Genomic DNA, 26,511 nt, shown 5'->3' on the forward strand with positions numbered 1-26,511 from the left:
CCAGCCATCCTTAACCTGTGCCCCCTTTGGATTAGCATAAAGAGCTCCAGGCAGATTGTGCTCCAGACTGAGAGGGAACTCCATTGCCGTGCTTTGGAGAGGGCTGATCAGTAGTACACCAAAGAGCAGAGGTCAGGAACGGGAGGCCCTGTGATTCATTAAGCCCCAGAGAAAGGACCTTTGCCTCTTCTGATGGGAAAATGATCGTTATCTTTGCAGAGGGCAATTTCAACTGAGTTCTTGGGCTGAAACCATCCCTGTCCTGGATCTTTTGGGTGCTCAGAGGGCATGGCCCCTTTTTAATTTTCTGAGTGGTTGTGATTGCTACTCAGGTAAGTCAGACGGAGCTGGGAAGGCTGGTGGAGTCAGAAGATGGGCCTGGATACTGGAGCCCAAAACTGCTGTTCCCGTCCTGAGAGGACAACTCTAAGCTGGTGACAAATGGTTTTTCATTCAAAAAATACTAAATGAGGGTCTCCTATGCCCCAGGGACTGTTCTAGGCACGGAGGATACAGCTGTAGACAAACACATAAGGCTTTATATAGCCTCATGGAGCTTATATAAACATAATCGATGGAAAAGAAAAGTCGTATGTTAGATGATGATAAATGCTATGGAGAAAAATAAAATAAAAATAAAACCGGGGAATAGGAGTTGTGAAGGGTAGAGGGGTGGAGGAAGGCTTTTTAAATAGCAATTTTAATACTAATTTTTTATAGTGTGGTCAGGGGAGGAAGACCTCACTAAGAAGATGACATCTGACCAAAGACCTGGGAGACGAGGGTGCAGGTTCTCTCAGGGGAGTGTTTTCTAGCTACAGGGTGGAGCAGGTGTGAAGGCCACCCGGTAGGAATATGTGTGCTGTGTTTGGGGAACTAATGAAATAATGTGGCTGGTGTGGAAAGAGTAAGAAGAAAGAGTAGCTGAAATGAGGTCAGAGATTTCATGGGGACCCAGATGATAAAGGGCCTTGTAAGTCATTCTGAGTGGTTGGGGGCCTCGTAGGGGTTTTGGGCAAGAGAAGCAACATGATCGGTGCTGATGTTGGTGGTGGGTAGAGGTGATTGATGGTGGTAGCTTATGGAGGGTCTGTTCTGGTGGTTTCTGTTTTCTCAGTGAGGTAGGAGGCCAAGTCAGCTGCAAGAGTGAGGACAGAAGAGGTCTTAAGGCTGCAAGTTGGGAGAAGGCTAAACGCCTGGCCCAGAGACTTCTCTCTTGGTTCTGAGTATCCTCTGTTTTTTGTTTTTTTTTTTATAGATGGTGTCACATTTGTCTTCACATCCTCATTATAGAGATGGGGTGTTCTCCCTCTGCTACAGATAGGAAAACGGAGGTATTGAGACTTGCCCAGTCCCTTTACCCGTAGCCTTTGCGAGTCTTTTTCTGAGAAAGCCAGCTTGTGAGTGGTGTGTTTTTCTAGAGCAAGGGAGGCAGTTTGCCATCAATTGGGTTGAGTTCAGCTGGCCCGGAGAGCATGGGAGGGGTGAGAATGAGGTTGATTTAGGATCAGGAAAGGCTTCAGAAAGTAGTTGACATTTGAACTGGATATTTAAGAAAGAAGGGAGGTGGGGGACCTCCACATAGAAGGAACTGGTTGAGCCAAAAAGCTTGGAGGGATGACGTTCCTAGCACGGGCAGGACATGGCGGCTAGTCTGCCGCGGATGGCCGGGGAAGGCGCCGGCGTGAGGTGGGTCTGTGACCTTTCACACATCAATCACCGTGACTAGGGACCCACCAAGGTCTTCCTGCCAAAGTGGGCAGCCGCCAGGAGCAGGGCTCTTTGTGGGGCAAGCCTTCATTCTACTTTCTTTTTCCCAGGGGTGGCAGGTCACGGGGCAGCGTGGGCTCCACCGTCCTGGCAGAATTGAGGTGAGCCGCTTGCGGAGAGACTGAGTTTCCAGACTGGCAGAAACAGCTGTGTCTAGGTTTTTAAAACTATCTTGGAAGCAACCAGATTTTCTTTGGCCTGGAATTGCCTAACAAACCCTCACCCCGTTTCAGGCTTTCAGGAAATGTTTAAAACCAGCTTCAAACCTCCGCAGAAATCTGTACTAAAGTGGAGAAGGACCATCTGGCAGGAAAGGGGATTGAAAATGGCCGAGGTTGAAAACCCAGACTTCAAGGGCTCTTTGAGGAGGAGGGTGGGGAAAGAGGATGTGGGAGTGATAAGTGGACAGTGAGGAGATGGAAAGAGAGCTTAATTTTGTTTTGGATTATTAATTCAACAACAACAACAACGAAAGCCATCTTTTCCTGTGGCTGGTTGAGGAGGCTTTCACCCTCGTAGAGACCTGTCAAAATACCCAGCCATTCTTCTGACCTCCCAGCAAAACAAATCTTGGTTCCTCTCTACTTGACTGGACTCGTGGTCCCCTTGACATTTTTGCTTGAAAGGCTTTCTGGACCTAGAATCCCAGAACCTAGGGCTGGAATGAAAAAGATCCAAGGTTCCAGGGCGGTAGAAGTAGTGAGAGGGAAAAGGGTCTGATGTTTCGAGAGAACTATGGGATAGACTTGAGAAAATCATTCTTGGCTCCCTCTCTAAAGCTTTAGAGGCCCACCCACCCAACCTCAAGCCCCCTTTCTCCCCTTTCCCACGTAGCCCCTTGTTTTTAGGCACAGCAGAGCCAAAGACAAGGTTGTGGGCAGATAAACCAGTGAGGAGTGGATCAGGAAAAGAGGGAAGAGGGAGGAGAGAGCCAGCGTGAATGAGATGAAGGCAGATTTCCTCGGGTGTGTTGGGTGAGACCCTGTTACTGTGGCAGAGTGTTGGAAAATAATAGGGACACGTGTGAAGATCAGTATTGGCCGAGGGGCGGGAGGTAGGTGGGGGAGGCCCGCCATTGACAGTCGACTGGGTGGCAGCTACATTTGGAAAAGTCTTGACGATTTCATAGCAGCTGACTTTTGGAAGAGAAGAAATGCACCTGAAGGGATATGGCCAGTGCGCAAATTTCCAGGGCCCTTTGTCATCCTTGCCTTTGACTCCTTGGGGCTGTCTTTTGTCATCATTAACAAGTCAGGTGGCATTTTTCTGAGCACCTTCTGTTGGTGCAGAATTCTGCCAAGTATGGAGGTTTGTTCAAAAAATGGAGACCTAGCCAGCACTCCCCCACAGTTTTCTCAGCCATGGAGGGACAGAAGGGCCCAGGCTGTCAGACCCGTGGGAGGGCTCAGCTTCCTAGGAATGCCAGAGACCAGCGGGGCCGTGCAGGTGAGCTGCCACAGCAAGGCCTGCAGGTGTGGGTCCTGGCAGAGCTGTGAAAGGTACCCAGAGCCCTTCCCACCTGAGCCTCATCCACAGACACCTGCAGGACAGAAGGGGAGAATCAAGCTCTCACACTTTTGAGGGCTTCGATTTGGGTACTTAAAAGGAAGTCATTCTAATTGCTACCCTCCCTGAAGCTTGCAGTGGCAACACTGGTTGCTGAGCCTCTCAGAGGAAGAGATTAAAGAGTTAGGCTCGGCTCTCGGGCAGCTGCCAGTTCTTTTTCTCTTTGGCCAGGGCCTAGAGATGAAGGAAGGTTGCGGGAGCGAGTCTGTGAGAAGGTCAGGAGGGTCTGAGTCGGTGTCCCCGGGGCAGGGTGAGTGGGCAGGTTGGCCGCCGGGAGTCAGGCTGCAGCTCTGCAGAGCTGTGGGCTGTGAGCAGGCTCTTGGGGCACACACAGGGCTCAGCTGCCTTTCCCGCCTTGTTCTTCCTTCTCTTTGGGCTGTTTCCTAAGCCCTTACTTCCGCATGAGAGCTTGCCTAAGCAACTAGTGGAAGTAGGCAGATGGCGGCAGAAATTCTCTCATGGGGCTTGGAGGTTCCTGTCGTCTGGTGTCTCGCCTTCTTACCTGGACGAGGGAAGCAGGATGCCCAGCAGCGCGTCTCCCCTCGACGGAGACTAAAGTCCTGGCAGAGTGGGAGGCTTCCCTTCAAGTGCATACATCCGTTCCTCATCACTCTCCGGGTTCAGATGGCTCAGGGAAAGGCATACTGTCACGTCCACAGTTAGGCCTGTGGAAAAGTACCGCATAGACACTTAGAGATGTCACCTAAACAAGGGGCGACAGTTTTTTGCCCTAGGATAAGGAAGTTCCTTCTTAGAGGCGCGGCACCCCTCAGGAGGCACTCCCTTCAGAGACTGAGCTCCAGCGGGGCCCTTCTTGAACCTTGGGGAGAGCCTCTGGATCAGTTGATAAGGTTGGACAGTGGGGAGAGGGAGCACCCAGGAAGCTGGGAGAGTGTTGCAAGATGAAGGCTGGCCTGAGCAAAAGCAGGGAGCCTTCCAGAGGCTCTTTCTTCCAGTGGCACTTGAGGGCAGCAGATGTAGGTTTTGATGTGGCTATAAGGCGATGCCCTGTGCCAGAATAGGCTCTTCTGCCCTGCACCGCTCAGGCCCGGCTGCCCAGGAGGCTTTGGGTGGCTGCCCACAGCACAGTAACTCCCAGCCCTTCCCTGCTGGGGCCGCAGCACCCACCTGCTGCCCGGGAGAGTGAGGGGCAGAGCCGCGTGAGGCTGGCCAGCTGCAGGCGGTGGGTGGGGAGGGACATCGGATGTAGGAGAGAGCTTGCTACATCTAAATGGGCCTCTTCTCAGGTCTGGCCAACTCTGGCCATACTGTAGAGAAATGCCGGCAGCGATGGCGGATTTTCTGATTTTTCAAGAGAAGCCAAAAATCTGAATTTTTATTTGTGTTTTATTTGTACACACCCAGTTTTTAAAATGACAACTGATTCAAAGTTTTTGCAAATAAAGGGAAGGTCCAATGAGGTATTTTTTTGCTCTTGCCAACCAGTTTATGTTTTTGGGTACAAACTTTTTTCTCCAGGAAAACAAACGAGGAGAAAGTGAGGAAAGCAGCTGTTAGCTACCAGAGGTGGGTGGCAGGGAGAGTTGTTTGGGGATACAAGAACTCTGAGCACACCTTTCCCTGGACCTGGTGCTGTACGCGCCTCTTTGTCACTGGGGGTCCGTGGGTCTGTGCAGGGTGGAAGAAGCCCAGGGGTGGGAGGAGGAAGCTCACAGCTAGGCAGACTTTTGGGAAGATGATTGGTAGTGACGTTTCATACCTTTCCAAGTCCTCAGAGAACATGCTGTGGGACACACATTTTTCATACTTAAGAGGTATATAGGACTAACCTAAAGTGGTTTTGGACAACGCACATTCCTAGGCCCCATCCCTATAGACTCCCATTCAGGAGGTGGAGCCGGGGCCTGGGTCCCTGCATGTGTAGCAAGCACCCCCGTCGATGTTGAGGAGCGTAAGCAGTCAGTGGAGTCAGGCAGAGCTGAGTCCACATTCCTGCCCTGTTCCTTCACTGGGTGAGTGATCTGGAGCCAGTCACTTAACCTTTCTGAACTTAAACTTCCTGATTGGAAAAACGGACCTATATTATCTACTGCCTCGTAGGCTGGTGGGAGCTGAATTAGAGGCTGATTAGGGCCGGGCAGTGTCCTGACTCAGAGCCGGGGCACGGGGACAGCCGCGTGGGCTCAAATTCCTGTCTTGCACTCCCTAGAGCTGTGTGACTTGGAGCAAGCTGTTTAGCTGCCCTGTACTTTGATTTTCCCCATAATGTGTAAATAGTAATAGAACCGACTTCATTAGGTTGCTACAAGGTTGAATGATTTAATAGATATGAAGCGCTTATAACTGCAGCTATTATGATTATATAAAGAATCCAGCAGCATGTCTCATAATCAATGTACCTTTGCTTTTCCGTAGGTCCAGTTACTGTGGGTAACAAATAGGTTAACGCTTACTTTTCATGTTGCCTCGCAGTGAGGCCTCCCTTTTACTTGACTTTTCTCCCTTTACAGTTAGCTTCTCCAGGGCAGGGACTGTATCAGTTTTTATATCTTGTACCTTGCAAGTGCCTAGAATAGAGTAAATGTATCAAATGGCAGTGCCAAGGAGTCTGAAAAATGACTCAAGCTCCTGAATGGAGAGGTTGCCTTCCAAATACCTAGAAAAACATAAGCTGGAAGAAAAACCATTTACTATTAGGCTTCTCTGTGCCAAACATAACAGTCATGTGAGGTAGGTCATGTTATTATTATTGCACTTATCGTGAGAAAGTTGAGTCTTGGAAAACACTTGTGCAATGTCACTGAAGTAGCAGTTGATAGAGGCAGCTTGGACTTAGATGCCTAACCCCAAGTCAGGTGTTTGTCCCACTGCACCTTAAGTTTCTGGGGCTGGGTCTCTTTGTTGCAATGCAGAGTTTGTAGATAAGTTCTGGAGGCACCCTATTATGTTCCTTTCTCTGGGTTGTAATTTTTCAGATACTTCAACAATTCCATTTTTCCAAACATGTAGTTTCTGTCTGGACTTTGCCATTGATGGGCCTGGGAACTAGCAAAGCAGCCTCTCATCCCCCTTGCTTCTCTGCTCCATTCCCAGTGGTTATTTCCTCTTCCGGGGAGCGTTTTCTCCCCTTCAGCCCGACTGGCCAAGGTGTCAGGCTGAAAGCATAGGTGAGAGCCTGGAGTTGCTCGTAGGCCCCTGGGAGAAGCGGTGTCCCCTAGGCAGCCAGCCGTGCAGAGTGCTCAGGTCTGAGCTGCAGGTGTAAAGGATTAGCCAGATCCTCATCTCCCCGACCCCCTAGATTACCCACTGACCCTGACAGATCTGGCCAATAGAGAGCAGGCGGAAGGGAGGACAGTGTGAAGAAGATATTTTCATCTGTCCTTCTGACTGCTGGGCCCTCTGGGCTTCTCTGCAGTGCCTGCGCAAGATGCCTTAACTCTGAGGCCACTTACGAGGATAACAGCTATACTTGTGCAGCAATGTGACCAAGGGTTCCTGCCATAGGCCCGGGAGCAATTTTGATTCACTCCTCTCTTGGTTATGTCTTCACAGGATCTTTCTTCTTGGACCAAGCAAATGTCAGCATCACCTACATTTTTCCTTCTTACTAAGTTGGCTCTGTTCTCATATTCAACTACATAACAGCATTTCAGAGCAGTGAGTCTGCCTTCCTTATGTTGGGAATTCAGGGAGAGAATATATTTTTCATCATGTTCTTTTAAGATATTTCTGTTTTCAATCTTTCCACAAGGCTTCTGCCCTTTCCCCGGGGGTTCGCCCTGGAGCTGCTAGAGCATGCCCAATGTTGTTTTGATGGCTTATGTGGTTATTGCAACCATTGTTACCATGGGTGCAGCTGAAAGCATACGCTCAGCAAGTTGATTCCTTGTAACGCAGTGCTCCCTGACGACCCTGAAAACTGGCCTGGGAAAGCTCCCAGAGGCTGCCTCCCCTCTCCCTTCTTCCTGTTACACACACAGCCCCGTGCCAAGCACGTAACTCGGCACGGGGCTGGTGCAAGTAAAAAGAGTATCTCGCCAGTACACATGGATGCTCTGGTGGCAGGATTGACTCTCTCTCTTCCTCCACCTCATCATCATTATAACTGATGTTATGCCTTGTACTTGAGTTTACAAACATTTTTTTCCCCAGCAGGTAGGGATGACTTTTCTCCACTTTGTGAAGGATGAAAGTGAAGCCCAGGGTTGGCTCCCTTTTCCCCAAAGCACCGGCAGTATTCACCTTGGAGGGATGTCTCGTTGCTGTCACTATCAGATAGTCGCCCTTTTTTCTGCTGTCTGCTTCCTCCCTTTCCAGCTCCCACCGCACCCATTGCCACCGGCACCAGAACCACGACCTTGACAGCTTCTGTGAAGTGAAAGCAATTTGAGGGGGTGCCTTTCATGTTGCCATCAGGAAAGAAGTAGGCGTGATATAAAGAATTAGGGTTTGGCTTATTGTTATCATTGAGATGATCACTTATTTGCATCAAGGTAATAAATAGATGGCCTCTTGGATTATGGTCATGAGTGGCCATAAATAACTGGGTTGAACTTTCACATCCAAATATCCTTGATTCAGGTCAACGTGATGAGAATGCCAGTCAGTGCGAGAGAACGGCTGCTCGCGCCGTGCCGCGCGTCGGCGAGGGTGGGGTCCGCCCGGGCCGCAGGGCACTTTCACGGTGGTTGTCCCCCATCCACACTCCGAGGCACTGAAAACAATTTCTTTTTTTGTTCTTAAGTTTTATTTTAACATCCCTATTGAGATATGCACCTACCGTGCAATTCTCCCACATAAAGTGGATAATTCAGTTATTTTTAATCTATTCAGAGAATTGTGTACCCATCACCATTATGTATTTCCAGAACTTTTTTTTTCACCCCAAAGAGAAGGCTTCATATTCATTCGGTCACTCCTCATTCTTCTACCCTCATCCCATCCCTCAGCAACCTCTGATTTACTTTCTGTCTCTTTAGGTTTGCCCTCTTCTGGACGTTTCAAAAAAAAAAAAAAATGGCATCAGGGGTTACCCATGTTGTAGAATGTATAACATATCAGTGTACTTTATTCCTTTTTATGTCTGATGATATTTCATTGTACGTGCATACCACATTTTGTTCATGCATTCATCTGTTGGTGTGAACACTGTTTTTTTCCCACTTTCTGGCTATTATGAATAATGCTGTTGGGAACATTTGTGTGTATAAGTATTTGTGTGGACATAATGTTTTCATTTCTCTTGGATATATACGTAGGAGTGGGTGGTGATGGGTCATATGGTAACTCTGTGTGTAACTTTTTGAGGAACTTCCAAAGTGGCTGCACATTTTAAATGAAGTTCCCAGTTTCTCCACAGCCTCGGGAGTACTTGTGTTTCTCTGTCTTTTAAAAAAAATTTTTTTTATTGTTCAGATGCATCTGCCTCCATTTTCCTACCGCCACTTTCCCTTGCCCCATCCACCCCCACTTCCCACCCTCGGTCCTTCCCCACTCTGGCTTTGTTCATGGGTCCTTCTCTGTCTTTTTGATTATAGTCATCCTAATGCGTGTGAAGCAATATCTCATTGTGGTTTTTAAATGTGTTTTCCTAATGATCATTGATGTTGAACATTGTTTCACGTGCTTATTGGCTGATTTTATTTCTTTCCAGAAATGTCTATTCAAATCCTTTATCAGTTTTTTAGTTGGGATATTTGCCTTTCTGGTATTGAGTTGTAAGAGCTCTTTATGTGTTCTAGATACAAGTTCCTTAGCAGATGTATGATTTGCAAATAATTTCTCCCATTCTGTGGGTGTTTTTTTACTTCCTCAATGGTATTTTTTTTTAACAGCACATAATTTTTTTTATTTTGACATAATACAGTTTATATCTTTTTAAAAAATCCTCACCCTGGGATTAATTTATTGATTTCAGAGAGAGAAACATCAGTCAGTTGCCACCCATATGCACCCCAACTGGGTATCAAACCTGCAACCTAGGTATGTGCCCTGAGTGGGAATCAAACCCACAACGTTTTTGGTGTATGGGACAATGCTCCATCCAGCTGAGCTACCTGGCCAGGGCTTTAGAACATTTTACGAAAAGCAAGTCAATTTCAAGTTGATTCAAGAAAAAATGTTGAATAGTTTTTCAGGAGGTATGCAAATATGGTAAAATTTATAAAGGCTGTATGGCATGCTAGGAATTTGGGAAACGCTAACTTAAATGGGAAGAGGTAGGATGTAGATGGGGGGTTTTATTTTGTTTGTTTGTTTGTTTTTATTATTTTCTGTGAACAGATAAGTCATCTGTTAGCTTACAGACTCTCTTCCCAACCCAGACCCGGGGTCCTTAGAGGCTCTTAAGCTCTAACACGTGGGACTAAATATATGTGGGAAAGTGGTTCCTACCACCCGCCACAGAAACCCTCTTGGCAGTTTTGGAGGTCATCTGGAAATGTTTGAGGTGCTTTTGGCTGCCTGTGGAAACTTGGCTTATAGGCCTTGTCTTTGCAGGGCTCTGGGTTTGCAGAGAGCCGAAATGACCATGACTGCCAACAAGAATTCCAGCATCACCCACGGAGCTGGAGGCACTAAGGCCCCTCGGGGGACTCTGAGCAGGTGAGTAGGGGAGCACTGCTGGGGGAATGGGGCCCCCTGGAGGGTGCCATCAAGGGACAGCCAAATGGCCTGGTTCCTGGGTAGGATCCCTGCCAAAATGTAAACGAGTGTCATGACTCTGACGGTCATCTTGGCGAATAATCTGGGCCCAGCTCATGCTGACCATGAAGCAGAAATAATATAGATATTTTCTAGTTGTCTAAGTCTCCACAGGAGAGAGCAAACAGGGACTATAAAACACGCTTTGCTTTGTACTGTCAGAGGAGCCTAGAGCTCCAGGAATGGAGTAAGAAGCAGCTGATGTTCTTCTGGATGTTTCTTTTTCCCAAATCAGGGACAGCCCGGGGGGGGCTGCCCCTGAGCGCGGCTGTGCTATGGTGAGGGAGGCTGCCCACACGGGGGGCTGGGGGGAGCAGTTATGCACACCAGGACAAGTTCCAAGCAGAAGTCTAGGTCTACGAGAATTTGGGCTGGGCTGCAAACAAAGCCGCTTCGGGAATCTCAGTCAGCGTAACCTATAATCGACTTTGCTGGTTTTGTCTTCTTTTTAAAAGCGGGAATGTTGGACCAGAGAAAAACCACGATTTTGGACTCATAGAATTGGCTTTAAATCTAAGCATTAACTACTTAGATCTCAGGGTGTTTTCTTATGCCCTCTAAAATCTTGATTACTCCTCTGTAAAATAATAGTAGTACTTACGTTACAGAGTTGCTGTGAGGATGCACTGACATAATATATGTCAGTACTTAGAATAGTGTCTGGCATAAGGCCACTCAGTAAATGTTAACTCCCTCCCTGCGATGGAGTAAGAGCTTCCAGAGCTGGCAGGTAGATGTGCAGCTCTCACCAGCGCTTCTCGGGTCCAGGCCAAGGCTTGAGGTGGATGTCCTAGAAGAACCTCTGGGCTCTTTTATTAAAGCCACATACGTTTCGCAGCCTCTTCTGCTGAATCTCAGGTGCACAGATTTGGCTTTTGGTCCCTCAGCCTCTAGAAAGGAGAACTGGCCGTGAGAAGGATGCTCAGCTTAGGTTGGGGCAGGGCTGTTCCTTCCTGGATGTCTGGGCTGTGCAGTGCCAGGCCGAGCCCAGCGGGGTGTAGCCCCCTCAGGTCGGCCCAGCGGTGGTGGTAGACATGTGATTCATTCAGAGCCGGAGTCCAGATAGGGTGGGTTGAATGGGGTGCAGGATACAGCCCCTGGGGATCACTGGCACGGATGAGGCAGGAGGAGTTCCCTGCACCACACGCACAGGGTTCGGTCCCCGTGGAAATGGCCTGGATGGACTGTGCCAGCTGAACGAATGGAGACGGGTAGGTTCTGACTTGTTAGGTACCTAAGAGCTTGGTACTTAGACAAACAAATTGAATAATCACTTTGTGGCAAGAAGACCAGTAAGAACCCCCTGCCTTCTGCCCACACACCCTCTTATCCTAGAGGTGCTCGCTTGCTTGCTTGCTTCAGGCTAAGAATGGCAGGGACCATCAACCTCTTGGGTAGAACATAGAAAAACTGAATTCTGCCAGGGCATGTGGTGGCCAAGGCAGAAACAGGTCTAGGTCGCGGAGTCCTCGTCCCCCGTCGCCCGCTTCTGGGGATCTGCTCTGCTGGGCTCGCACCGGCCTGGTGGCAGATGGAGACCGGAGATTGATTAAGGGTCTCGCCTCTTTTAATGTGAGATTGTAGAGGTGAAATAAACATTATATGTGATTATATGGTTTTATTCTTAATTTTTAAGAAACAGTATGTTTAGAACCTGAATTAAAAATTATCATTCCCAGTAGCCCTTAATTCCTTCTAAGTATTCATTTCTTTTCTCCTAATTTTCACTCTGGGGGTTGGTGAGATGCGTTGTTTACATCTGTCACAAAGCAGAATCAGGGCTGCTGATGGTTCTCCAGTTTCTACTTAGAAACATATCTCTGTGTTTTAAATGTTTTTAGAATTTGCTCTTTCTTTAGCTTCTGAGCATGCTGGTTGTCCTAACAAGATGGATGGTGTTTGTATATATTTGAGCTTGTGATGTGCCTAAAAAAATCATCTTTGCAGCCTCGCCTCTAAGTCCTCACTTCCCTTCCTCACTTCCTTTCCTCCCTCCTTTCCTGGGCTTCTGGCGGGGAGTCATGGGCCTCTGTGACTAGCTACCCCCTCCTCTCAGAGGCTGCCGCTAGACTGTAGGTGTCATTTTGGAATTGTCACCTGGTGGTGTCTTGGGCTGCCTTCACCCCCGGCCGTACCTGGGGAGGTGCTCTTTGGGCCGAGTGGGACAGTAAGTCACCAGTGCATTGAGGAAGTCATTGTCAGTGAACTCTGAGGGCTCTCCTCCTGGGTGTCAGGCTCTGTGGCGGACAGTAGGGGACAAAGAGGGATGATCCATTCTCTTTCCTCGAGACATTTGTGACTTGGATTGATGGCCTTGGCACCTGAATCTCTTACTCTGACCTTTCAGTAGTTGTTTGGCAGTAACCTGGGGCCCTTTTCTCAGTGTCAGCCCAGGAGTCCTGGTGGGAAAAGACTTACTAGTGTGACCGACAGAAACTGGTTGGGGAGTGAATGGGTTCTAGGCCTTGGAAAGCTGGGCCTTTGGCTCCCCGGCTGCCTTGGGGACCTCCATGTCATCCCCATGGAAGCAGAGGAACCCAATGTACTGACAGGCATTTATGTCAGACTTGGGGACAGGTGTCCTCTGGGGCATGAGAAGCCGGTAGGAAGGGGCCGATGGGGCCCCGTGGAACTGTCAAGATATGTATTTGCAAGGCTGTATCCTTAATTTGAATAAGACTTCACCTGGTCCTACTGCTAGGCTAATATGGGTTAAAGATCCTGAATTCCATTTCATTATTAGTTTTTAGTTTTTTACAGGAGTTTTGCTAATTTGTGTTCTTCCTTTTCCTTCGTAGCCCAGTCTTGATTTGGCAAGATAGATATGTAGGAGGAAGAAATCTCAACCATTTGATTTGACCACCAAAGTTTTTTTCTTTGCTATGTTTTGGTCTCCTGGTATAAATAGGTTTTCCTTTCTCTTTGTTAATGAGGCTTCACCCTTAGTTGCCAGATACACCCTCTTCACAGGCTGTTCGTACCCCAGCTCAGATGTTGCTTCGGATTCTGGGGTGCGGGAGGAGGGATGCTCAAAGCTCCTTTGAATTCCAGAGGTCAGGCTTTCTGACCTTGGTGCGGAGGAGCTGGGGTGGGACTAGAAGCAGCTCGGTGACTTGGAAACAAGGACGTGTTGTGGTAGAGCTAACTGAGCCACCTATGTGAGCTCTGCCACTTGTTGCTCTCGGGAGGTTTCGCGTGTGCTCTAAGACCTGGCAGGCAGCAGGGGCTGTTTTTAGAAGACGTGTCATGCCTGCTGATTTCCTCGACAGCTTCTTCACTGTGGAGCCACAGCACCTGGGTCATTGTGATCCAGAAATACAGGCTGTCAGTGTTGTGTTTGGGGTCCTTGCCTCCGGGTGCAGGAGTGGGAAGCCTGGGGGTCTGCAACAGTGTAGATATCTTGGGGTCAAGGGCTTTGATGGACTTTTTTACTTCTCCCCGGAGCCTGGAACGATGCCTAATATGTGGAAAATAGTTAGCTATTTGTTGACCAGTTAACTAGATGACTGGGAGATCAGCTTCTTAGTGCAAAAGCTACTACCATGCCTTCCTAATGGGTCTTGTTAACTTTGAACTCCCTTTCTATTCAGGCCATAGACCCTTAGAAATGCAGTTGAAAAGGAACCTTAGCATTCACTCAGTGTAACCCATCGTTTTATAGATTGGGAAACTGAGACACAGAGGAGAGAAGGTATTCCCCAAGGATGCAAAGCCAATGGGAGGAAGGACTTAAGGCTTGCTTGTTTGATCCTTCTGTTATTTTCTAATGTACTACTACATGCACGTCCCCACAAACACTACGGGAATCTCCCTGCTCAGACACAACTGTCATCTGTATTACGGCCAAACTTGGCTCGGCTTGTAGGCTTTCATGAAAAACCCTGGACTTTCTTTTTACCCTTATCTTACTGCTCTCTATGCAAACCTTACATTTCTGCCAATCTGGATGCAAAAATGTTAGTTATTTCCCTCCCAGTGCTTTTCTTGGCCTCCCAGCTAGGAAGGATTCCTCCCCCTTCAGCATTCACTCTTAGAACGTTGGTTTGGAGCCTCCAAATGACACTTATCAAATAGTGCCTCATAGGGCAGACATGTGTATGGGTCTTAGTTCCCTAGTGAGTTGGAGCTCCTTGCAGGCACAGCACATAGCCTTTCGGAGTGTCAGAGTTGGAGGGGGATTCTTTTAGCTCAGTTACCTGATGTTACATATGAGGAAGTTAAAGCCCACGTAGAGCTGATTGACAGTGGAACCATAATTTCACTCACCTGTGCAGGTTTCTGTGCAAAGGAGGCCTTCGTTTGTGATATGGTGAAATCCAGAGTGTCCTTAAGATCTCGCTGCCAAAGTGGGTACAGGTTTGAACCCTGTACCTTAGATTTGAAGAAGAAGGTAAGAGCTTACAGTGTAGAAAAATCTCCTGAGAGTAGTGACGGTGGGTAAAAGGATGACCTGTGGCCTTAGCCCCCTTGTTATCGGAGACGCTTCCTTAAGGAACTGTGATGTCATCAGTATTATCTGGTTATTTATCATTGTATAACAAACGACCCTAAACTAAGGTTGGCTTAAACATTAGTGCCTGAAAACATCGCGTTAGTGGCTTAAAACGTTAACAGTCATATATTTTGCTTATAAATTACGATTTGGGTAGGGCTCATTAGGGAAAGCTAGTCTCTGTTCCTCGCAGCATCAGTTGGGGTGTCTTGAAGGTTGGGGGTGACGAGTGGCTAGGGGCTGGAACCATCTGAAGGCTGTTCACATACAGGTCTGCCTGCTGACACTGGCCGTTGGATGGCACCTCAGCGGGGGGACACCTGCAGGTGGCCTCCCCATTGGGCTGCATACTTTCCCAGCATGATGTCAGGGTTCTGAGAGTGAGCATCTTAAGAGAACAAGTCAGAAATGTATGGCATTTTAATGATGTAGCCTCAGAAGTTGCATAGTGTCTTTTCTGTTTTTCTCTATTAAGGCAATAACTAAGGTCTGGCTAAGTACAGGGTAAACAGCTTCATCGATTTCCAATGTGTAAGTGAGTGAGTGAGTGAGTAAGTGTGGTTTGTGGGATCGTAAGCCCACGTTGTCACTTGAGCTTCTGACCGACTGACTGTAAATCAGAGATTCCCATGACCCCCTGCCTTCGGCCTAATTTGCTAGAGCAGCTCACAGAACTCAAGAAACTGCTCACTAGATTACCAGGTTATTACAAAGGATGTATTAGATAGGAATCAACAACCAGATGAAGAGATACATAGGGTGAAGTCCCAAATCAAGGAACTTCTGTCCATGTGGAGCTTGGGCCTGGCATGGTGGCACGTGGAAGCATTCTCGTTCACCAGCCTGGAAGTTTTCTGCCTTGTCATTTTGGGTTTTTATGGAGGCTTTATTACATAGACACAATTGATTGAATCGCTGGCCATTGGTGATGGACTCAACCTGGGGCCCTTTTCTTCTCCCCAGAGGTCGGGGGTGTGACTGAAAGTTCCAACTGTCTTCTCACCATGTTGGTTCTTGTGGAAATCAGCTCCCACCCTTAGATAGGTTCCAAAAGTCACTTCATTGACATAACAAAAGACACCTTATCCCTGTCTTCGCTTAGGAAATTGCAAGGGTTTTAGGAACCCTCTGCCAGAAACAGAGATGAAGACCAAATATATATTTATTGTAAGTCACAGCATCACACGAGGGGAAGGAAAGTAGTTTCTACTTGACGAGCGGAGTGTCAGCATCGCATTGCAAGAAGGCACATGAGCTGGAACATGTTGTGGTCACTGTCTTCGGGAAATGCCATCTGCCGCAGTCTGCTCTCTGGTGACAAAAATTCACATCCTCCCCAAATGCAAAATACACTCATTCTCTCCCTTAGGATCCGAAGTCTCATCCTGTTCGTGACACCAGCTTGACGTCTAGGATCTTGTTACCTGAGTCAGGCCCAGGCATAGATGCGACTCTCAGGATGCAGTCTTTTTTTTTTTATTATGTGCAGTTCCTGGAGTACTCGTCCTCTTGATGTGAAGGCCTATAACTTACTCTAGCTGCCTATAGTCACAGAGAAAAGAGATGAGCCAAAAAAGGGAACTGTTCGGTGTTCAAGCAAAATTCTAAGGGAAACATAAATGAAAAAGGGTTTTCTGGATTAGAAAAATGAAACTTGTTTTATTCTCATTCTCTCTAGACTAGAAAAAAATTCTCAATTTAAGAAATGGCTTCCACATAAAAAAGAACTAAATGTTATCATTTGCAACAGCATGTGTGGACCTAGAGGGTATTATACTCAGTGTTAAAATAAGTTAGAAAAAGACAAATACCATATGATTTCACTTATGTGTGGAATCTAAAGAACAAAATAAATGAACAGACATAACTGAAACAGACTCAGAGACACAGAGAGCAGACAGGTTGTTGCCAAGGGGAGTGGGGTGGGGGCACAGGGTGAAAGAGGTGAAGGGATTAAGGAGCACAAATTGGCAGTTACAGAATAGGCAGGGGGGATATAAAATAAAGCACAGGGAATATAGTCAGTAAAATTGTCATAACTATGTATGGTGCCAAGTGGGCACTGTAAATATCGGGGCGGGGAGAACACTTGGGAAAATAAATAATTGTCTAACCACTATGCTATATACCTGAAACCAATGCAAAATAATATTGAAAGTAAACTGTAATTAAAAATTTTTTTTTAAAAAGGAAGAAAAAAAATGGCTTCCAGATTATGGTGCTCGTTTTCTAGTGTGGGTATGTTTGGTGTGTATGTGAACTCATCAAACTGTACTCTTTAAATTGTCCAGTTTATTGTGATTTAATTATCCCTTAATCAATCTTCTCAGAAAATCTAGAGTGAGACTAAAAGATCCTTTGTCAAGACCTAAAAAATAAGGATTTAAGTGTTGCCTCATAGACTCTCACACACAAACCAAAGGCTTTCTAGGGATCATAAGGATGGGCTGTGCAGATCCCTTAAAAATAATAAGGCTTCTAAGACTCTGAAGAACTGTTGTCAGAAGGCCTGCTTGCGCCCTGTCCACGTGGCCTGGGCTTCCTCACAGCGTGGAGACGGAAGCGGAAGCTGCTGGTTACTTGAAGCCTAGGCCTGAAAAGTGGCGCAGATTCATTTCTGCTCTATTTTATCAATCAGTCAGGTAGTCACAGAGTCTCCATTCAAGAGACAGGAGACATATCAAAGAATTTGAGGACCATGTTTCTAAAACTGTCACCAGTGTCTTTAGCATGGTTTCCTGGAGCTGCGTCTCTCCCTCTTAGCTTTGCATGACGCCTGGCTCTGCTTTATACACACAGTCCCACTGATACTGGGCTAGGGCCCTGGGGATGTTCCTATAAGGCATCATATGATACCCGCCTCAGAGAGGGCTTCTGTCTTGTAAATTCTCTATGTTCACTGCTGCTCTTTCTGAGAGGACTTGGGGTTCCCACCCAGAGAAGAGCTCTCCAGTCATCTTTGTGCTTCCTTGGAAATCAGCTTGAGGGCAGACGGGCAAGACTTTGGTGGATTCTTAGGTGAGCTTTCTGGAGGTGAAAAGATGACTCCGTTTCTGCTCTGACCCTAGTTAGCTACCATTCTCCTTGCCTTAACAAGCTGTGATTGACATCAACAGTCTCTGTATGTGGTGGCCCAGGTGTAGCCCCGCTTGGAGGATGAGGCTGTCCTGGACCCTATCGCAGCCATCCAGCCATTTGAGATGAGGTTGCTTTGGGAGCAGGAAGGCCGAGTTGTCAGTGTCCCCCGCCCTTTGGCTTTGTATCACAGCTGTCCCCAAGTGGAATGTCAGTGGGAGTGACTGAGCTGAGCCTCTGCTCTGGCCTGGGGACCAAACTTCTGGCCACACTGACAGGACCCTGGCACCCTTCCTCCCTTTTCTGCGCCTGTGTGCCTCAGAGCATGGTCTTGGGGAAGTTCAGTAAGAGGCCCATCTCCAGAGCTGGCGCAGTCGCTGAGTGGTGGGAGGGTGTTGATGCCCACGGAGCCCAGGGGGCCCACCTTAGTTGAGCAGCCTAGAAAGGTGAATGGCCAACTCCAGCGCTTTCACTTGGAAGCTGGCTAGACACCTACTTAGGAGGGACGAAGCATATTGGAAGCTGGGCCTTGTGTACCCTTAACCTGCAAACAAACACACTTCATGACACCTACAGCCCATCTTGATCTATTTCCCGGTCTGTTTCCTGGACTCCCAGGAACCCTTCCCCGCGGACCCCAGCTTGGTCCTCTTCCTGATACTTTCAGAAGCCCTGAGTTCAGAATTGTCTTCTCATCAAGGATTAATGACAGCTTTTCCTGCAAAAAAGCCCCTGGGTGCACTTGACATTAAACAGGGCATCCCTTGGCACTAACATTGTCTGCTGTGTTACTTGGCAGTAGCCCGAGTCACTAACTCAACGGTTGAGTCATGTTCTTGTGAAACACTACCAGAGAGAAAGGCACTTATCTTGCATCTTAACTCTCACTTTATGCATACACATGCAGACGCAGATACACACGCTCATAGACACACACACACATGCTCACAGAGACACACACATTGCTTTCTCTTTACATTTTTTTCCATACCTTAGTTCATACTCTTTATATCCTACCCACTTGTTTTATGCATTTGTCTGTGTGTATTTATGCTCCTCTGTTTCTTTTAAATTTCCTTTACATTCTCCCCGCTTTCTTCTCTCTTTCTCCTTCTGTCTGTGTATCTTGCTCCCTCTCCTGAAATGTTGGTTTTGGCCGGGTATATGCTGCGGTGTTGGCGTCCACGCCTGTGCAGAGCGGCAGGCCTGGTTGCCTGCTGACAGGGCATGAGTGCCCAGTTTCACAATTCCTGCCTCCCTGGGGCAAGCTCTGGGATTTTAGAAGAGAGAGCGAGAGATGTGAGTGGACCCTTAGGTGTCTTTTAGCTGCATTATACTTTTCTTTCATGTTTCTTTTACCTTCACAGAACTACTTATGGTGCCCAAACACTTTTAGAATTTACATCACCTTAGTCACCCAGCTGGTATGCTAGGATACTTGAAGCAAGAGTTTTCTCCCTGATTTATAAACAAGGAACCTGAGGCTCAGGAAATTTTTAGGTGACTTGCCCATGAGCACGCCCAGGAAATGATGGAACCAGGACCAGAGGAGAACCCAGGTCTTTAGACTTTTGGTCTAGTCTACGCTTTCTGCCTTATGCAGAGGCCTTTGGTCACTGGCAGCCATGCCGGGCTGCATTGAAGGCTTTGTGTGTCTTTCTGTGGTGTTCTTCAGGTCATATAGCACAAAGAAGGAGGCAAGGAAGTCTGTGAACAGTGCCCTGGGCAGACAGGTTTTAATTGTGTGGGGTTTTTAAAAAACTTTTTATGTTTAAATCATGTTTATTCTATTACAGTTGTTTCAGTTTTTTCCCCATTGCCCTCCTCCACCCATCCCACCCCACTCCCCTCTCCCACAGTTAATTCCCATTCTGTTGTCCATGTCCATGGGTCATTCATACATGTTCTTTGTCTAGTCCCTTCTCCTTCTTTCCACCATTGTTCAACCATGTGTTTTTATTCATTTAGTTAGTCAACACAAATAAGTAATTCCTACTAAATTGTACTTGCAGTGCAAAGAACAGGGATATCAACATTAACAAGACACTGCCACCACCTTCAAATAGGTCCACGTATGGCCTAGTAAGAGAGGCAGGTGAGGACACAGTATAGGTTAATGAAGTGTTTCAAGTACCATAATAGAAATTTTTCTAGGTGCTGTGGAAACATCAAAAATTGCCCATCTCCTCCTGGGTGGGGGCGGTAAGGTCAAAAGAGACTCCATGAAGGAACTACAGAGATACTCAGTGGGCAGGCCATCATTCTAGGCAAAGGAAACAGAATGTGTAGAGGCCTAGAGATGTGAAAAGCAAGGTGTTTGATGTAGCTGAGAGCAGGATGCAGGGTTGTATTGAGGAAAAGACAGTACGAGATGACAAAGGAAAACAGGTAGTGACCAGATCGTGGGGGCCCTTGTCATCCGTGCCAGTGAATTTGCATTCATTCTGTCGGTAGTGGAGAGTTTCGAGTTTTGTATTTTATAAAGATGTCAGGAGATGAGAGGATGGAGTTGAACTGGGTTAAGACCAAAGGCAGAGAGGGAAGTTTATAGTCTTGGTAAAAGGTAAGATCTGAACCAAGGAAGTGGCAGGAGCAGTGGGGATGGCGAGGAGGGGGACAGCTGTGAGCGATGTGAAGGATGTAGAATTGACGTGATTTAGTCATCAGGTAGGTCAGTGTTTTGGGGGAGGGAGCTTGAAGGAGGGGAAAAGAACAAATCTGGACCTTTTCTTTCCTGTGTGGAATGAGTTGGAGACACATGCAGCAGTAAAAAGGTGAAGGAAGCACACAGCAGCACAGGGATGAGACCACGTGAGAAGACCCTCAGCGCAGGTGTGGGTAGGGCAGTGGAGGAGCAAGGCTTCGGGATGCGGCAGGCCAGTCATACACAAGCCCTGCCTTTCCCACCTGCGTCATTTTCCTGTTGCATTATAGCGATCCACCCTTAAGTGTAGTGGCTTGGAACAATCTATTATTTCTCACATTTCTGTACATTCACTGGGCAGTTCCTCTCCTGGTTTCCCTTGGGCTCACTCACGTAGCTGGGTTCATTTGGGTCCAAGATGACCTCACTCCTGTGTCCGGCTCATGTGGTGGCTGGCTGCTGGCTGAGGTACCTTGATTATGCCGCACATGGCCCCTCATCGTCTAACGGGCTAGCCTGGCTTCCTTACGTGGCAGTCTCAGGGCAGCATTCCAAGTGTGTGAAGGGGGAAACTGCAAGACCACTTGAGCCCTCGAGTCTGGAACTCAGACAGCTTAATTTCCACCACATCCTATTGGTCAAAGCGCATCATAAGATCAGTCTAGATTCAAGGGGCAGAAAACCAGATTCCATCTTTTGGTGGCATGAGCTGCAGAGAATTTGTGGCTGTGTTTAATTTATTCCCTTCCCCTCCCACCCTGAACAATAAAAATCTAACAACAGAGAGCTGTTTGTTGCCAAATGATTACTCTGAATACTCAGCTCCTTCTTAATAGTAGTCATTATCAAGCTAAGATGGAGTAGCACTGTGTGTTACTGCTGAGGTCAGCACCTAAGATGTATTGTTTCTATGTGTGGAATCCTCTGAGGAACATCCTCTTAGCCTCCATTTTTACAGATAAGGAAACTGAGGTTTAGAGAGATTAGTCATTTGCTCAAAGTCAGTCATTTGTCAGTGGCTGTGCTGAAACGTGAACCCTTGGGCTGTGATATTGTTATCCCCTATTGAAAACAACTGGCTTAGCATAACCTGCTGAAAAACTCACTACATCATAGTGAGTTGCAGTGTATGGCAGCATTCACATCCATAGTCTCATTTACCCATTATGACAACCTGATGATATAGTCAGCCCAGCGACTGTCAACCTTTTTCATCTCATGGCACATAAAATTTAATTACTAAAAATCTGTGGCACACTAAGAAAAAAAAAAATACATACTTTTTGCTGATTTGACAAAAAGTAGATATAATTTCGATTCATTTTTACCAGAGAGGTATTGTTGTGTTGGCTGTTGTTGTTTTTTAATTTGACAGTCTAAGGAAAAAGAGGTCAGTGCCCCTGACTAAATAAATAGTCAGGTATTGAATGTTTTAATTTTTTTTGTGCCACACCGGTTCGAAATCATTGAGTTAGCCCAACTTTGAGAAATTGAAACTGGAAGCTCAGAGAGAGTGCCTGGCTTTGCCCGTGGTCACATTATTAACAAGGGATAGAGTCAGAAAATGGAGAGAGAGCAGTGAGTTCTACCATCAAGTGAGAATTGCAGTTCCATGAGGGAAGGAAAGGGCCTTATCTGTATCATTTGAAAATTCCTCCCTAGGACCATGGAATGAGTGGATGCTGCCTCCTCTAGGATGAAGCAGCGCTGCCCGTGCCCCGGGTCAGTGTGGGCAGGCCCCCTTTCCCATCCCGAGTGGCTGGAGCGCGTGGGGCCTGCCTGTGTGGGGAGGCTGGGCGAGGAGCACTTGCAGCTCTGGGCCCCATGTCAGCTGGCCTACGAAGACCAGGACCTTTGAAAGAAAAGGCCAGTCTCTTCTCTTTCATCCTTCCTGGGAGGAGAGAAACTAAACCTCAGTTAGAGCTGGCTAGGCATTGAGAAAACTTCTCAGCTTGGGATTTCTCTGTGCTGGAATTACTAAGAGAAGTTAAGAATGATTCTTTCTGAAAGCATGCTGGAATTAGACCAGAGGTCATCACCGTTTTTTCTGTCCCATCTATGGGGGTCCTGCCACCCCACCTTCTCATGAATAACAGTAGCTTTATGGACGGATGAGTTTTTACTTTAGGGGTTGGAGAGACATACCCATAAGGGATCATATATCAAAATGCCTGGAGAAATGAGACGTACATAGTCAAAACGACTTCCTAAGAGATTCTGAGTCTCATTAGGTGCCTGTCTTCTCCCACTAGAATTGAAGCTTCACAAGTACTTGAATTTTTGCCTCTTTCATTTATTCTTGTATCTAGCTCCAATGGTGAATGTCTAAAATATGGAATCCTTTGTGTAGCCCACACACTCATTGGCTTATAGGGCTGGACGGATGGCCTTTTGCGTCCACGGTTGTGTGAAGTAATGGGGGGCCTACGGCCTCTCTCAGTCGTGAGGAGGCCTCCGTCTGCCCAGACTCAAGCCCAGCACATTGCCCTGCTGCTCCCTCCCCTGGGAGTGCTGAGGCTCATTCTGTTCATACCTCTTTGCTCTTGAGCAGAGTCTCCTTGGTCATTGGCTTGGCTGGGCACCGAATTTCTCTCATCTGTGCCCATGTACACGTGGGATGGCTCTTGTTTGACTTGCCCTTTTAAAAACAACTTAAGCATGTTGAGGTTTCCTGTTGATCGGGGGCAGCCAGAGGCTATGACCCAACAGGGAATTGTCGGCCAATGCCTGACTCACCCCAGCTCCAGTTTTCTGTGTTTGAGCAAGCAGTGACAGCAGCCTGGCTCGGGGCAGCGGGCTGCCGTCCCGTGGGTGGCATGGCACCCCGGAGCCTGCGAGGCCGGACTGCCCAGCTCTGAGGGCCACGGCATTGGGGTCAGGTTGGCCTTCGGAGCATGCAGGACTGGCAAAGCCCTGGTGTCTTTGAACTAAAACGGGGAAGAATTCTGCAAGTCAAAAGGAATTACCCGAGGAGAGAAGTAGAAAAGTATACTGCAAAGGAAATACGCTCACGGTTCTCTTCACTAAGCTCACCTTTACCTTTTTCTTCTTTTCCTTTGTTTATCATTTACTGGGTACCTTCCAGATACTGAGCATATGTTTGTCCGTTAGAAATCACGGTCTCATAGGAAAGACCAAGGGTATCCCCTGATACTTGTAAATGCCGCCTTCAGGACAGGGCTGTGCCCGCTGCTGTGGGAGTGTCCGCGGAGCTGTGTCTGGGGGCCTGGGCAGTTCACAAAGATGGCGGAGGCAACATAGTGTTGTGTAAGTTCAGTCTTGGCTTCACCGCTTACCAGCTGAGTGATCTTGAGTGAGATAGTTAACCTTTCTATGCCTTTGTGTTTTTCACTTGTTATATGAGGGTAATAATAAACAATAATAGCACTATAGAGTTTTTATGAATATTAAATGAGTTGATCTACGTAAAAGCATTTATTAGAACTACTCCCAACACTTGCTAAGATCTGTATGTGGATTTGGAGCTGGGAACTGGCTGGTGCTTGTTCGATGGGATGCCACCGCTGACGAGTGGAGCTGCCTACGGAGGGGTCCTCCCCCCTGACAACCTCCTCCCTGAGAGTAGAAAGGACTCTTGAGGGGCCCTCCTGATCTTTTTGAGCCGTCAGGGATCTGAATTCTGATCAGTATATCTGTCCAGGAGCAGAAGCATCAGGGGAGATAGGGACTTGTTTAGGAGCTAGATCAAAGGGCTTGAGTGTGTATTTGGGGGGCTACTTCAGGAACTGTTTGCTGGAGCTGCTTTGTACCAGCTCATGAGAGCTAATCATTAGCATCGCTTATCAACTCCACATTCAGTGATATCACATCGGTAGCTTGAAATCAGCCATAGTAGGAATACTATGTGGAACTTGGTAAATGCTGCAAATCTGTGCCTTCTCCCAGAGAGCCGATCATTAAACATGTAGCAGCACATCACTGGTCTTACTGTTCTCTAGTCGGCAGATGCGAACTCCTGGGATGCCCTTGCCTGCCTCGGAACTGGCATCTGTTGCACACAGTCCTCAGAGACTCGGGGGCTGAATTGGGCAGAGAGGCCTGCTGTGAACGAGGGGCTGTCTTTCCGTGAGGACAGCTTTGGAGGTGCATTACTTGAATAGAGTGCTTTTGAGAGTCTCACAAGGAGTTGCTGAGCTCTCTGGGATTAAAACCTATGCCTCTGGTTGTTGGGCCACTCACTGCCAGTTTCTCTTCTTTTTCTTTCTTTTTTTGCTCCTAGGTCTCAGTCAGTCTCTCCACCTCCAGTTCTCTCTCCACCAAGGAGTCCTATCTACCCACTCAGTGACAGTGAAACGTCAGCCTGCAGGTACCCAAGCCGCTCCAGCTCCCGGCTGCTCCTCAAGGACTGGCACCCCCGTGAGCCTTCACCTCCAAATCCTCAAGCTTCCTCCCCAGACACTTCACCACCCATTTGTCCCCTTAAGGCCACCAGCTTCAGTTATTTGGACGGAAGCCCTTCAGTGTGCCAGAGAGAGGACCAGAAGGAGAGTGTCCTAAGGGCAGCCCAGGATGTAGAAGGAGTAGCTGCTTGCCTCCCCCTTGCCCACAGCACTCCATCCCTGGGGCCCGCGTCTAGCCCACGGAGCGCCTTTCAGAACCGCACTGGCACCCGTGCCCACAGCCTGGGCATCCGGGAGAAGATTTCAGCATGGGAGGGTCGCCGAGAGACTTTGCCCAGGATGAGTGTGTGTGGAGAGAAACGGGAGGGCTCTGGGGGTGAGTGGGCGGCCAGTGAGGGCTGCCCCAGCGTGGGCTGTCCCAGCGTCGTGCCATCCCCCTGCAGCTCAGAAAAGACCTTTGATTTCAAGGGCCTCCGGAGGATGAGCAGGACCTTCTCCGAGTGTTCCTACCCTGAGACCGAGGAGGAAGGAGAGGCACTCCCTGTCCGGGACTCTCTCTACCGGCTGGAGAAATGGCCAGGCCGGAGTGAGCCCAGTGCCTTCCTCAGGGGACACAGCAGCAGGAAGGAGAGCTCAGCAGTGCTGAGTCGCATCCAGAAAATCGAACAGGCCCTGAAGGAGCAGCCGGGCCGGGGACTCCCCCAGCTGCCCAGCAGCTGCTACAGTGTAGACCGAGGAAGAAGGAAGACTGGGACCTTGGGTCCCTTGGAGGAACTGACAGGGAGCGCGGGTGTGAGCGCTGGCAGCCGGGCAGGAGGAGTGGCTGGAGTTGGGGGGGAGGCGGGCCCACCCCTGGAGAGGGAAGGCGGTGGCTCCAACAAGCCAGGGACCCCTGGAAATAGCCCACGTTCTCAGCTGCTGCCATCGAAGAGCTCCCCTGATTCCGCTGTGAATCCTGTCCCCAAACCCAAGCGCACCTTTGAGTATGAGGCTGACAAGAACCCTAAGAGTAAGCCAAGCAATGGTCTACCTCCTTCGCCCACACCTGCTGCTCCACCTCCCCTGCCCTCCACCCCAGCCCCACCAGTCACCCGGAGACCCAAGAAGGACTTGCGTGGTCACCGCAAGTCTCAGAGCAGGTAACATGTGGTCCTCCAGGGTCTTATAGCTGGGCACGGCGGCTTTCTTTTCCATGGAGATGCCAAAGCAGATTGTAGTCATGGGTCACAGTCAGTAGTGCTTTATAAGTTCTGAAACACCAAATAATTTGTAGGTGGTGACAGGAGTTAGGTGAAAAAGAGGTTATTCTTTCGCTCTTGCAGGAGAAGGATACTTAAATGTGAGGGGGAAGGGGGAAGTGCTTCTTCCAAATGCTGTGCACTGAAGATGTTGGCTGGGTTTGGCCTTCGGAGTAGAGTTGGCCTCTGAGCCGCGCTGGAACTTCCTCAGCGTTCTCTGGGAAGGGTAGGGCCACCTTCTCTTAGATAGAATAGGCAGTCCCTAGAAGACCAGTAGGATTTTAGCCTCATGACTACCTGAAATGCCAGCATTAGAAATTAATTTCTTTGAGTGCAGCATTATCTGAACACTGTGTGTTATCATTGACACAGTAGTACTGACACATTGCACATGATTTCCCCTTTTCCTGGGGGCTGCGTGACCATGTAGAAACTCTGGGCCTGGATGAAGAGGGGACCCTTGGATCCTGAAAGGGATCCTGAGGGGAAGAGGAATGAAAGAACGTTTTACCTACCAATTAGCCATGCTGAAGAATGACCTGTTCGGAGACTCACGGTTTCCTGATCAATCTCAGGATTCCTGACCCTGACTACCCAGCCATCTCCACAGTTATGGTGACTTGGGAGTTGGAGCTGTGGGAGTTGGTCAAAGCTGACAGGCCTCTTGTTCTCTGCATTGGGGTAGACTGCAAGCCAGCTTCC

The 26,511-nt window shown here is 48.2% G+C and overlaps 1 protein-coding gene across 3 annotated transcripts in view; it reads left to right on the forward strand.

Moving 5' to 3' along the window:
* DENND2B (DENN domain containing 2B) overlaps positions 1–26,511 on the forward strand; it is a 155,995-nt gene that overhangs the window by 95,914 nt on the left and 33,570 nt on the right. For all 3 annotated transcript variants that reach the window (XM_054583039.1, XM_054583027.1, XM_054583032.1), the window contains exons 2-3: positions 9,796–9,900; positions 24,451–25,710. In XM_054583039.1, coding sequence (XP_054439014.1) covers positions 9,821–9,900; positions 24,451–25,710 — 1,340 coding nt within the window. In that variant the 5' untranslated portion in view covers positions 9,796–9,820. The remainder of the gene's footprint in view (positions 1–9,795; positions 9,901–24,450; positions 25,711–26,511) is intronic.

Source organism: Pteronotus mesoamericanus, unplaced genomic scaffold, assembly GCF_021234165.1.
Source record: "Pteronotus mesoamericanus isolate MK-2021 breed Mesoamerican mustached bat unplaced genomic scaffold, CSHL_Meso_final contig_1189, whole genome shotgun sequence".
In the NCBI taxonomy this organism is placed as follows: Eukaryota; Metazoa; Chordata; class Mammalia; order Chiroptera; family Mormoopidae; genus Pteronotus; species Pteronotus mesoamericanus.